The sequence below is a fragment of the Homarus americanus genome, unplaced genomic scaffold (assembly GCF_018991925.1).
Source record: "Homarus americanus isolate GMGI-L3 unplaced genomic scaffold, GMGI_Hamer_2.0 scaffold16894, whole genome shotgun sequence".
Taxonomy (NCBI): domain Eukaryota; kingdom Metazoa; phylum Arthropoda; class Malacostraca; order Decapoda; family Nephropidae; genus Homarus; species Homarus americanus.
Genome location: NW_024746541.1, coordinates 5328460 through 5342179, shown reverse-complemented (window position 1 = coordinate 5342179; position 13720 = coordinate 5328460). Strand labels below are relative to the sequence as shown.

The 13720-nt window shown below is 41.9% G+C and overlaps 1 protein-coding gene across 1 annotated transcript in view; it reads left to right on the top strand.

Annotated features, from left to right (window-relative positions):
- The window catches only part of LOC121879297 (ryanodine receptor-like), a gene marked incomplete at its 5' end in the record, with an annotated part of 109180 nt that overhangs the window by 63475 nt on the left and 31985 nt on the right, over positions 1–13720 (top strand). The window contains 10 exon segments of the mRNA XM_042385894.1: positions 2003–2164; positions 2637–2861; positions 4051–4160; positions 8071–8164; positions 9008–9173; positions 10785–10874; positions 11090–11133; positions 12304–12483; positions 12631–12862; positions 13348–13535. Of these exon segments, the coding sequence (XP_042241828.1) occupies positions 2003–2164; positions 2637–2861; positions 4051–4160; positions 8071–8164; positions 9008–9173; positions 10785–10874; positions 11090–11133; positions 12304–12483; positions 12631–12862; positions 13348–13535 (1491 nt within the window).

The following is a 13720-nucleotide window of genomic DNA, read 5'->3' as shown; positions in this document are numbered from 1 at the left end:
TAAAGTGAAATACGAAGATATTAGTAAATAGCAATGGAGAAATTGGTGTTTTTTTCATGTAATGCACGTGTGTGTGTGTGTGTGTTTGTCAGACTCAGCTGCCCCGCCCTCCTCCCGCCTGTAATGTTGGCCTTTTGGTGCCGAGTGTCCGAGTTGCATTCTCGCAGAACACAAGCGTACACGGCATGACACCCGCTGATTGGTCAATGCACTCTGTGATGGGCAGGTGTCTCCTCCACTACTCCCTTCCACGTGTGATGTGCTCATCTTGTCCATTCGAGCATTACCTAATTAAACCAAACCAAACTAACCTAACCTGACCTGACTTTACCTGACCTAACTCACTACTATCAATTCCTTCTAACCTACATCAATCTACTATTATTTCTCTTTCACGTGTGGCGTGCCAACAAAATCCAGTCTAACCTAACCTAACCTAACCTCTCAGTAGTGGGAGAGAGACTACAGAACATCATGGTTGTCAGTGAAAGTCGTAATGTGTAGTTGTGGTTTTATCATGTTTATTTTTTATTAATTTTTCTCTTCTCCGTGTCCTACGGGTAGCATGTGCTGTCTCCGTCAGCTTGTTTCGCTGTCCACCATCCCTTACAACATAGCCGCCGTCTTGCTCTGCTAACCTGAACTCCTAGTGTTAGCCGTATATCTTGTTGCTTTTGCCTGTGTGTTAAGCTGGCAGCTGACTGACACCTAGGGCCGTTCTCAGCCAGGTTGTCTAGGAAACATATAACGCATTGCTTTACTTGTGTGTCTCACTAGCTTGCCATCCATGTTTACTACGTTTTTCATTATCCATGTCTTAAACTCTACCGCAACATCGCATATTTTATCATTAATTCCTTGAGCCACGTGAGCACAAGGAACACCTCTCTCTGGCTCAGTATACAATTTGTATTGTTCGCATCATCATCTCGGTGTGGCTGACCAGGAGCCACTCGGCTGGCGGGCGTGAGCAAGGAGATGGTGCCAACACCTTCCCTCCCTCACGCCCACTGTTACGTGAACACTCAAACATAAGATTAGTTCCTTGTAAGAAGTGTCTCTGGTCCTGCTGCTTGGGAATGATAATGATACATTTTATTATCTGTGGTTGACTTTGTTCAGTATGTTTAATAAAAGAATATTCAAATCAGTCGTTGTGTGATGAGTGTGTCAAACAAGACAACAGACGTACCAAAATGTCTGATAAAAACAGAATAATTCTGCCACTTATTAACACAAATAGTTCGTGTTTGAGAGTCAGGCTGGAGAAGTAATGGTAAAATAAAGTTGAGAGTGAGGTATTAGCGTACAATATATAGCTACAATGTCTACGTCGACAAGAATTTTACGTGTGGAAATATAATGGATTACTTTGTTGTCTACACATCTTATTAGTACTTGTCCTTAAAGATTATATTGTTGAGGATACGAAAGTAAAGATCATTCTATCAAGGAATTAGTGCATACAACAAGAAGGTATTTTTATAAATCATGCAAGAGGGTCGTCATGAAGGTGTAGACGCTGTAGAGTTAGAGTGTACTGTAGACAGTGGCAGGTGTAGTTCCCCGATATACCGTGCCAGGAGGGAGGGCGCTGTCCTAGATTGAAGAATTAACCTCACACTGGCGGTCACTTCATACATTATGTTTACCTGGTAAGCATGCTCGGTCAGTGGAACAAATGGCTAATTATTGCTTGTAAATCCCTCCTCCGGATGCTCATTAGTCTCATTTTAACAATAGAAACGAGAGTGGTGTATCTCTCTTATTTTTTAATTGTAATATTAACTGATGACACGAAAAACCTTTATAGAATTTGTTGTTGTGGAAAGTAACAATAAAAAAATGTCCAGCACAACAATATAAGGAAGATGAACGTATAAAACAATTAAAGACAAAGGTAAATAAATATAATTATAATATTAGCTGCAGTAAATCTAGATATATTCTCCATTTTTAAAAGGCTTCAGAGTAATATGTTTTGGTTTTGTTGTTATTGCAGAAGAAAAAGAAGCGCACGGGCGGCAAGAAAACCAGCAAGGAAAAGGAGCTGGCGTCCTCTCTGATGGTGGCCTGCCTCAAGCGTCTCCTGCCTGTAGGTCTCAACCTTTTCGCTGGCAGAGAACAAGAGCTCGTCCAACACTGCAAGGAGAAGTACCTTGCTGTTAGTATTCTCATCGTTTTGCTCGAGGCCAGGGAGTAACTTAACTAATTGTTTATTACTAACAGTATATATCCTTGATGCAGCAAGTAAGTGACGTGTTCATTTCAATCAGTATATTTATTTATCAGTCACAAAAGGTAACTGAAGGCTCGTGCTCAGTGACATTGTATGAATGAACAACATATTTATAATTTTTATTAATTTTTGGATTAAGGTACTTATTGGACGTTTCAGTTACTGTATTTTGATTACGTCATTTGTCCATTTGTGGAAGGTGGCAGACGTAAACCAGTGAGTCAGCGTTGTTGGTCACGTGTTGCTTGTCTGGTGCCAGAGTACTTTACCCCTTCTGAGGTTACTTGTATGTTTACTTGCTCCACTGACCGGTCTTATTCTTCATAATAGGTGACTGTTTCGTGTTTATTGTTAGTGAGAGTTGGGGTGTGAAGTAACATCTTGTGTATTCCAACAGAAAATTTCAGAGTCAGAGATCCAAGACTTCGCTAAGACTCAACTCACCTTACCGGACAAGTACGACCCTTCAGACTCCATGAACTGGCAGCACACGTTGTACTCCCGGCTGGGCGGTGGTCGTGTGCCGCGAGAAGAGGACGACGATAAGAAGCTGGTGCCCACCGTCGACGACACCGTCGATCGCATCGTCGCTATGGCTAAAGTTCTTTATGGCCTTCATATCGTGAGTGTACTTTAGTTAATGTGATAAACTATGATAAACTCACTGGTTATCCTCTCATGAATGTGTTTATATATATATATATATATATATATATATATATATATATATATATATATATATATATATATATATATATATATATATATATATATATATATATATATATATATATATATATATATATATATATATATATATATATATATATATATATATATGTATATATGTGTGTGTGTGTGTGTGTTTTACACTTAATAAGGATAATTTAGCTGTTTATATGTTGGCAAACAAAATTTTAAATGAAACGAATAAATTTCACCGCACATATATTAATTCCCATTAGGTTGTAGGAATGGAAAAAAATTAGGCCTATCCATTTTTGGTAAATATATCAGTTACTTTTTAAAATTTAATCCGCAATTATCCCTATTTAGCGTATATATATATATATATATATATATATATATATATATATATATATATATATATATATATATATATATATATATATATATATATGTGTGTGTGTGTGTGTGTGTGTGTGTGTGTGTGTGTGATTACATTAATGGATGGATACAAGTGGGTTATGGAGGTTGTATAGTCTATAAAGCTTGTACAGTAGGTGTCAGTAACACTCAGTGCCTGGGGCCGCTGCCACACAAGAGAATGCTGACATGTAGATACTCTTTGCCTGTCTCTACTATTAAATCTGTTATCTCTTTGGCATTCTTTGTTGCATCGCAGTTGAAATTATCCTTGATAATTTACAATTTGCCGAAATTTTGGCATTTTAAAGTTATTCTCTTGCATGTGCATAAATCAAATTCCCTGGTCGGTTAGTTGTGGGTCGTGCACGTTCTGTCTTATTACAACTGTTTACTGGAGACTGCTGGTAGTGTTGTGACCTGTAGACGCTGGTCATGTTGGGGAGGACGCTGTTAGTCCCTGCTCCTGCCTCCCGGAGGTCATTACATATTGGGATTCTCTTGCTGAATATCGTGAGCCCAGAGATGGGTAACCTGCACACTTTGGTAGCACTAGACCCTTCCTGCCTCTAAGTCATGTTTTAGGAGAATGAAAACTTTTTCGTTAATCTTATTGTTTCTATGATTTGCTGTGTTTGCTGGCGTCCTTCCTTCCTATTTATGCATTTCTGCTACGGCTGAGTAACGATGGTACGGACCAACAGATTGACCACCCGCAGTCCTCCAAGGAGGTTTGGCGTTCTGTTGTCTCTATCCAGAGGAAGCGAGCCGTCATCGCCTGCTTCAGACAAACGTCGCTACACATGATGCCAAGGTACCTGGGTTTCCGGAGACTGCAGGAGGTCCTGGACCCAGTGTGTGGTGATGGTGGTGATGCTGCTGCTCCCGTCTTGCTCTCTGCTACAACTGCTGCTGCTAGTCTCCCTCACTCCCGTTGGCTCCACATGGACGATGCCCATTGTCTGACTCTCCTCACCATTAAACCTTAAGACGAGCTTTTATGTCGTCTCTTAATTATTTTAATTTTAGTTAATAAGAATATAAAGAGCCGCGGGAGTTGTTGAACGAGAGACTCACGTGCACAATTGTTAAGCAGAGTTGCAAGTGACCTTTTGCATGACTCCTGCCCCACTCCCTCAAGACTGTAGTATGTAGGCACCTGTTTTAATGCTTACATTTTGGTATTATTTCTTTGGTGAGGTATTTCAGTACTGCATCATGGCGAGTATCTCAGTTTGTTGATCAGTGTTATATACAGTACACTTGATGCCACGTTTATCTGTATGATTATTATCCCATTATATTTTTTGCATACAAGCCAAAGATCCTTCAACCTATTTATGTCAAATATCCAGTTATTCTTGTCTATTTGATTTATGTCCATATTATTAGTAACCAAACTAACTGTAAATTTCACAATGTTCTATATAATAAGAAATATAAAGCAGGTTTCTATATCCAACTTTTCAGAATTTTAATTTAGTGGCCAAACTACCATACTAACATCTGTCACTTTGGTAGATAAACCGGGAAGACACAAATTTTGCACGAGGCCACCTTAAGCTTCCTCTGTAAAGAAACAAATGCATATACTGTATTATAAACATAACACATCTTGTTTAATGGGAGAGTGTAGTGTTTACATCAGTAAGCTTCATGATACTGGTCACTGAAACTTTATCTTTACCTTTTTGTTTAAATTTTATAATTTGTTTCTATCGACCAATCGTTCTGTCTCAGAGTCTTTACAAATTTACAAGCAAAGTAAACTGAAGGCTGATGTATAACAAGACCACCACCGTCGTCATTCTAGCTCCGGTAAAATCAGGTTGTGTGATGAATTGTGTCTTCTCGGTCGCCCCACCCGCCTAGTACATGTGTGTGTCAGGGATCACTCACCCACCCACCACCACTGCTTTCTCTCGCTCGTCTTCTTACTGTTATTTTTTAAAATCTTAACAATGTTTCAGGTACCACTCTTGCGAGGTTTATTTTAACATTGATGTTCGTGTGGGTGGGGTTGTTGAGAGATGGCTTTGTGGTGGGTTGGTGCCGCTCGCTGCCCACCTCCGTCTCCCACGACCACGCTCCCACTCTCTCCACGCTCCCTGCCCGCCCATTTCATCCCCACCCTGTAGTCCACGACTGATACATAATATACTGTACGTATGCATTAGAGTCGTGGAAGGGCTGAGTGTGTGCGGTAGAGGACAGGTGAGTGTGGTGGAGGTAGCTGGGTGGCCGGTGTGGTGGTAGGTGGCGGGAGGCTGTGTGTTATGATAACGGTGCTACCGACTAACAGCTGGTGCTGGCGGCCTACAGGCCTGCACTCCCCCCGCCTCACGTTCGGGCTGGAGGAAGTTGCTGTCATTTGCCCGCAAGCGCGCCGCCATCGCCTGCCTGCGCTCCGTGCCCTTCTATAACATACGCAGGTAATGGGTCGTGGACACCTTGGACCTCCTGCTTCGCCCTCCAGGCTCACTCTCCTGCGTCCTCCACTAGTCTATCAAATATATCAGTGTTCAAACATTCTGGTTCTGGCAAACTCTGAGTAGACCCTCGACTATATTGTTAGGATTATCCAGTCATAAGCACTGAGCATCCCCCTTCACATACAAGAGCTGTTGTAATATTGCAATAAATACTTAAAAAAAATTAAAGTTGATATGTGACACATGCACGGAGAGTCAGCCCGTGAGTGGCTTATATAGCTACTGTAGCAGCTTCTGGTCCTCCTGGTGTTGTCAGTAATATGGCTGTTGGTCTACACCAACTGTGTGTGTATATATATATATATATATATATATATATATATATATATAATGGCAACACTAGAGAAGATGAAAGATGTTTGTTGTTTTACTAATGTCAGTTAATAACTGTATCATGTTGTTGTCTTGCTTGGTACTAGTAGAGAGGTCTGCAGAGTGATGCTTATACAGTACCTCTCAGCAAACAAGATCATTAGAGTCTCAGCCCTGTCTTAGTTTATCCCTGAGAGCTGCACCATGTGTGGCGCTGTCATGGTAGGTTGGGTGACGCATATAACGTGAGTCACGCCAAGATTCAAAATCGTAAATTTGTACTTGTTTCTTTTGCGTTCTTTAAATAGAGATTTGTAAAGAAACGTTTAGTCAAACTAGAGTTTCACTGTAACTTCGACGCATTTTCGCTGCCATCTTTGTGCCGGGTCTTTACATGAGTTTCCAGGCCTGCAGCAGATGAGTCTTTGAGACTGAACAAAAGTGGTGCTAAAGAAAGATAGTTAACGTGGGTCAGAACTCTTCATACATGTCAATTAATGAATATACTGTACTGTTATTTGCCCAACATCAACTTAATATCTGTTCTAGTCTTAATGTATACATGTCTCACACCAACATGTGTGTAGGAGAGCCACGAGGTAACGAGACACCGGTACACTCTACTGATGATGGCTCCTTACTGGATCACCTGAAGACTGTTCCCTAGCTTATTTTACCTTGAGATTAACCACTCTAACATTAACCTAATCCAACCAAACATAATCTAACCCACAGGTAGCGTCAGGGTGATTAATCATCAAGTGAAATAAGATTCTTGGACTAATGTTGAGATGATACATTTTATTTGATATTATCTCACCAACATTACCCTTCAAGGTTGTTGCCGCTCAGAAGAGGACTTAAGTCGTAACAATAAACAGTGGAGAGCGTCTTGACACTTGACCGAATTCTCGTTTCTTATTAGTTTATGCACAACGAATGGCGTCAACGTGGAGCTGCTGTTTCCCCTTCATTGTACATGAGCTTTAGTTCTTGGAAATCTTTTAGTTTAGCTAATTGGAATCCGTGATAATTATGTTTATCTCTGTGTCTAAATCATGTAGTTGGCCTTAACGAGTCTGTGATAATGGTAACGATGAGACAGGAGTGTTGTGGGCGTCCAAGCAGCCTCCTCTGGTGATCTTGTCTTGCCACAGCTTCGAGCCTACAACATCTTGGGTCTCAAGGCTGAACGTGTCCTAACCTCTAACTTGCCTCACCTCTTGCCTGCTGGTGGAGACCTCCCAGACCCCAGAGACCATGCCAGAGCGACAGTTACCTCCAACTGTGACAAATTTTCAGCCTTAAAATCCAAAATGTTTGAAGTGTGAATGTGGCCTGTGGCTATGTTTGCATTTTTTTTTGTTTTCTTTCCAAGTTTTTTTTTTTTTTTTGGTATTTGTTTTCACTGTACTGCTGTCATAAGATCCTTTTGAGTAGTGTTGCAGTACTCTGGCGCGTTGTAGATCATCTGTGATGTTCCTCAGTTGTGTACAGTAGCTGAGAACACCACAAGACTTATAATCTTCAACACGACCAGTAATTAGGTTGAGATTTTATGATGATATTTTAAGTGCCGTCCGTCTCTTAGAGGCAAAATTATTTCGCAGCCCAGGCTAGTAAATAATTAAATGGGGAAGGCTGAGGCAATAATACTTAATCTGTATGGCTGGCTCTCTTCACCACCCACCTAGGATAGTCCTTGTATTAGCTGCTCTGACTCTCATCATCTCTTAAGTAGACGCTTCACATGTAGCTGCTAGGCAACAACATAACCTGACCAGCCGCTTGTAGCCACCACTCTTGTCATTAATATCTGAGCCTCTGCCTTGCGGGTGTGGGCGCCGCCGAGTACTACTACCAAATACTAACGGGCATATCAGTCTAACCTGATTTTTTTCAAACCAACATATCATACAGGCATCGCGCTGTCAACCTGTTCCTCCGCACCTACCGGGAGTACTGGTTGTCTGACGAGAACGTGGGCCAGGAGGTAGTCATCGAAGACCTCACGGTAAGTAAGCTGGCTTTGCCGGGTACAGGTGACACCTGGGTACTAGTGACACCTGGGTACTGGTAACACCTGGGTACTGGGTACATCATCTTGTGTTGGATTTGAAAGGGCTACTTGTTAGGTCAGTCACCGTGGTCATAGGTCGCGTGTGTTGTGGATGGTCCTCTTTACCCTGCCTGGGCAAGGTGAAGCTTGTGCAGCTGTATACATGCTCACCCTGGCTAGACTACTAGGGGATGGTCATTTATAAGCAGGAGGTGTAACAATACTGTCGACTGTCAGGAGATGTAGTATGATTGCCGACTGTCAGGAGATGTAGTATGACTATCGACTGTCAGATGAAGTATGACTGTCGACTCTCAGGGAATGTAGATGTAGCATCCTGACCAGCATATCTCCTCCTCGGACCAACACCAGATGATATTTCACCAACTTATAATATCACGTTATAGGTTGAAAACTTGTCATACTCCACAGTCGTGACAGCTTGAGAACATTTCTGACATTACTAGTAATTGTAACTGCTATATAACTTTAGCTCTTTCAGACAATGTTACAAAAGCATTATGTTAAAGGTAGAGAGGGTTTTTAATCATTTAAAAGGAATAACGTTATTTATGATATGATTTGCCTTCTTTACCTGTCAACACACCTTTCTGCGCTCACTGCTACATGGCACATTAAAAGTCCCCCTTTATTGCCGACTCTCCAGCACGCTCGGCCATGGACTTGTTAAATTACTCCCTGAATTATAGCCGCATTACAATCTTGAATACACCACTGAATACACATAACAATAACATTATCTAAATTTGAGTGTGTATAAATTCTCGTCCTTTAAAGCAATCGTTCGAGGAGGCAGAGAGCAAGAAGAAGGAGGCTGAGGAAGACGAAGGTAAACCCGACCAGCTTACACAACTGGTAACGACCTTTAGCCATAAGGCGACGACGGAGCACACAGGAGTCTTGGCCGAGGACCCACTCTATATGTCCTACGCTGAGATCATGGGTACGTGTCTGGCCCGCCCCGCCCCGCCCTGCCCTCTTATGTTTGGACATAGATCAGTAGGCACAGAGGAAGGTATACCAGTAGACATGATGGGACCTGGACCAGTAGACCTAGTGGGACATGAACCAATATATACTGTGGGACATGAACTAATATATACTGTGGGACATGGATCAATAGGTACGGTGGTACAAGGACCAATATATACGGTAAGACATGGACCAATATGTACTGTGAGACAAGGACCAATATATACGGTAAGACATGGACCAATATGTACTGTGAGACATGGACCAATAGGTACGGTGGTACAAGGATCAATATATACGGTAAGACATGGACCAATATGTACTGTGAGACATGGACCAATAGGTACGGTGGTACAAGGATCAATATATACGGTGAGACATGGACCAATATATACTGTGGGACATGAACCAATATATACTGCGGGACATGGACCAATATATACTGTGAGACATGGACCAATATATACTGTGAGACATGGACCAATATATACTGCGGGACATGGACCAATATATACTGTGGGACATGGACCAATATATACTGCGGGACATGGACCAATATATACTGTGGGACATGGACCAATATATACTGTGGGACATGGACCAATATATACTGTGGGACATGGACCAATATATACTGTGAGACATGGACCAATATATACTGCGGGACATGGACCAATATATACTGTGGGACATGCACCAATATATACTGTGGGACATGGACCAATATATACTGTGAGACATGGACCAATATATACTGCGGGACATGGACCAATATATACTGTGGGACATGGACCAATATACACTGTGGGACATGGACCAATATATACTGTGAGACATGGACCAATATATACTGTGGGACATGCACCAATATATACTGTGGGACATGGACCAATATATACTGTGAGACATGGACCAATATATACTGTGAGACATGGACAATGCATGCACCAATATATACAGTACAGTACTGTGGAACATGGACCAATATATACTGTGGGACATGGACCAATATATACTGTGAGACATGGACCAATATATACTGTGGGACATGGACCAATATATACTGTGGGACATGGACTAATATATACTCTGAGACATGGACCAATATATACTGTGGGACATGGACCAATATATACAGTACAGTACTGTGGGACATGGACCAATATATACTGTGGGACATGCACCAATATATACAGTACAGTCCAGTGGAGCATGGACCAATATACTGTGGGACATGCACCAATATATACTGTGGGACATGCACCAATATATACAGTACAGTACTGTGGAACATGGACCAATATACACTGTGGGATATGGACCAGAAGACATAGTGGTACATAGACTCAGTAACAATGTCTGGGTATGGATTAAAGGTGTTTATTAACTTGTCAAATCTACGGAGACCAACGTAGCCAAAACTCACCAGACTATGTTACATAAACTCGACTAAAGTTTCTCTTGCGGCGCTGAAAATATAACTGTGCAGTATTTACATTTAGTTACGATATAGTGACTGGTGGTCTAATGGTGGTTTAATAAAGTCTGACTTTCACGTTAACTCAATGAATCTTTCGTGCAGCCAAGTCCTGTGGTGAAGAGGAAGAAGAGGAAGGAGACGATGAAGGCGGTGAGGAAGATGGAGGCAACGAGGATCCCACAGCGGCTCTTAATGTACGTATTGTAGCTAGGTTGTCTTGGTCTACTGATCACTGCATATACCTTCTGAAGAGTTTATTAATATCGGGTTAAAACACACATAATCCTTGTTGTTACTGACACTTTGAACCACTAACATGTACTACTAACAGGTGTATTTAGCGCCAGTAATGAAAAAAAAAAAGTTTGTTTAACCCCAGCATTGACCTGTCCTTGTTCTTGTTGTACATGCTCTCCCTCGCGGCCGCTCCCGGACCATGGAGGACCTGATGGTAGGTGACCCGCCCCCTGGCTACTCCTCTTACCTGTGTATTGTGATAACCTGTCCATGCTTCTGACTGTCATAACCACCTGTCCTCTCTGACTGTCACAACCATCTGGCCTCTCTGACTGTCATAACCACCTGTCCTCTCTGACTGTCATAACCACCTGTCCTCTCTGACTGTCATAACCATCTATCCTCTCTGACTGTCATAACCACCTGTCCTCTCTGACTGTCATAACCACCTGTCCTCTCTGACTGTCATAACCACCTGTCCTCTCTGACTGTCACAACCACCTGTCCTCTCTGACTGTCATGACCATCTATCCTCTCTGACTGTCATAACCACCTGTCCTCTCTGACTGTCACAACCACCTGTCCTCTCTGACTGTCATAACCACCTGTCTTGTACGATTGTGTATGATAATATATAATGCATGGTCTGTGTTGTATGGTGACAAATGGTGTAATTATATATACTTTATTTTGTATAATAATAATAATAATAATAATGATAATAATAATAATGATAATAATAATAATAATAATATACAGGAAATAAGGGTTGAGTCTAGATTCGAGTGTCTATATTATTATTATTATTATTATTAGTAGTAGTAGTAGTAGTAGAAGTAGTGGTAGTAGTATATTAAATGGGAAATAAAGGTGTAGAGAGATATTAAACCCTAAAACCTTCGCTGTAAACAGAAATTAGTGGATAGTATGTAGAGTAAGAACATATAAATGCGTTCAATTTAAAGGAACATTATCATTAACACTGTTGATAGAGTCAAAAGCCTGATAGATGTTACTAATAAACACCACACATGTACGTTTTTATTATTTGCTGCGCCTCGGTGTACACATCTGCTGATATACTGTACTAGGTCTTTTTTTATTTATTTTTTATTCGGGAACCCTAAATAATTATTATATTTTAGGACTTGCAATAAACAGAAAACTAAAAATCAGTAACAATAAAGTATGGCATTGTTTAGAACATATATGTTTTTCGCAATGATATGACCAGACTATTATTCCCACAGTGCTGAGGTTTAGGTTCCTGTTTATTGCACGTCTTAAAATACTATAATCATTTAGGGTTCTTGAAAAGAATAATGACCTTATAGACTCACTGCAGAGTATCGAAGTGAAATGTGACGCTGTATCACCTTTTCAGGAGCAAGAGTTGGAGAAGCAGAAGCTGTTGTTCCACCAGGCACGTCTTGCCAACCGAGGGGTGGCAGAGATGGTGTTGTTACATGTATCGGCGACCCGCGGCCAGCCAGGAGAGATGGTCATGACCACCCTCAAGCTGGGTATTGCCATTCTCAGGGGTGGCAACGTCGACTGTCAAGCGGTGAGTCACATTCTACCGCGTGTCTACCATCACCGCTTTCATCCGAAATCGGACTTGTTTCTCGTACTGGACTATGACTTACTACATAGGTTTAATAACTGTTTTATGAGTTGTGCTCCGCCATGACCTGGTTGTTGTTCCCTGCAGGCCATGTTGAATTACCTGAAGGAGAAGAAGGACGCTTCCTTCTTCCTTTCCATCGCCGGGTTGATGAACTCCTGCACAGTGCTGGACCTTGACGCCTTCGAGCGCAACACCAAAGCCGAGGGTTTGGGTGTGGGCGCTGACGGATGCGCCGGCGAGAAGAACATGCACGACGCAGAGTTTACCTGTGCGCTCTTCCGCTTTATCCAACTCACCTGTGAAGGCCACAACCTGGGTCAGTAGAGAAGGTTGTGTGGCGCTCACTCCATCACCTCTGTCGCCACGTTCACAGTCCCTCACCTTTGTAGCCACGCCCGCAGTCCCTCACTTCTGTGGCCACGCCCACACTCCCTCACCTCTGTGGCCACGCACATACTCCCTCACCTCTGTGGCCTCACTAAGCTATCATGCCTATGTGGCTACACCTAAGCTCTCTCACCTGTTTGGGCACACTTAAACTCTCTCACCTGTATGGCCACACCTAAACTCTCACCTGTATGGCCACGCCTAAACTCTCTCACCAGTTTTGTCAATACTCCTACTCCTTCAGCAGCTGCAGCTAATCAGTATAAAAACCAGGAACGTGGCAACAATTATGCGGTTCTACAGTATAATTACACTATTAGATGTAGGTGTAGTAAGAATCTTACCATTGTTATAGTATTTGACTGAATGATATTAATTGAATAAGAACATAAGATATCGTAAACAATATTACAGACTGGCAGAACTACCTGAGGACGCAGGCAGGTAACACGACGACGGTGAACGTCATCAACTGCACAGTAGATTATCTGTTGCGCCTGCAGGAGTCCATCATGGACTTTTACTGGCACTACTCCTCCAAGGAGATCATTGACCCCGCCGGCAAGTCCAACTTCTTCAAGGCTATTGGTGTGGCCAGTCAGGTAAACACTTGAGGTCGATGCCTGACAGATAAATGAATTGTACCAACAAAATGATTGATAAAAAAACAGACCAAACAGTCAAGAAGAAGAAAATATTCAGTGATTTAGAGTCAGTGAGGTTAAGACCAAAATTAATTAGTTACCAATTACAGGTTGACAACCCTTTATCCGAAATTCCAAAAACC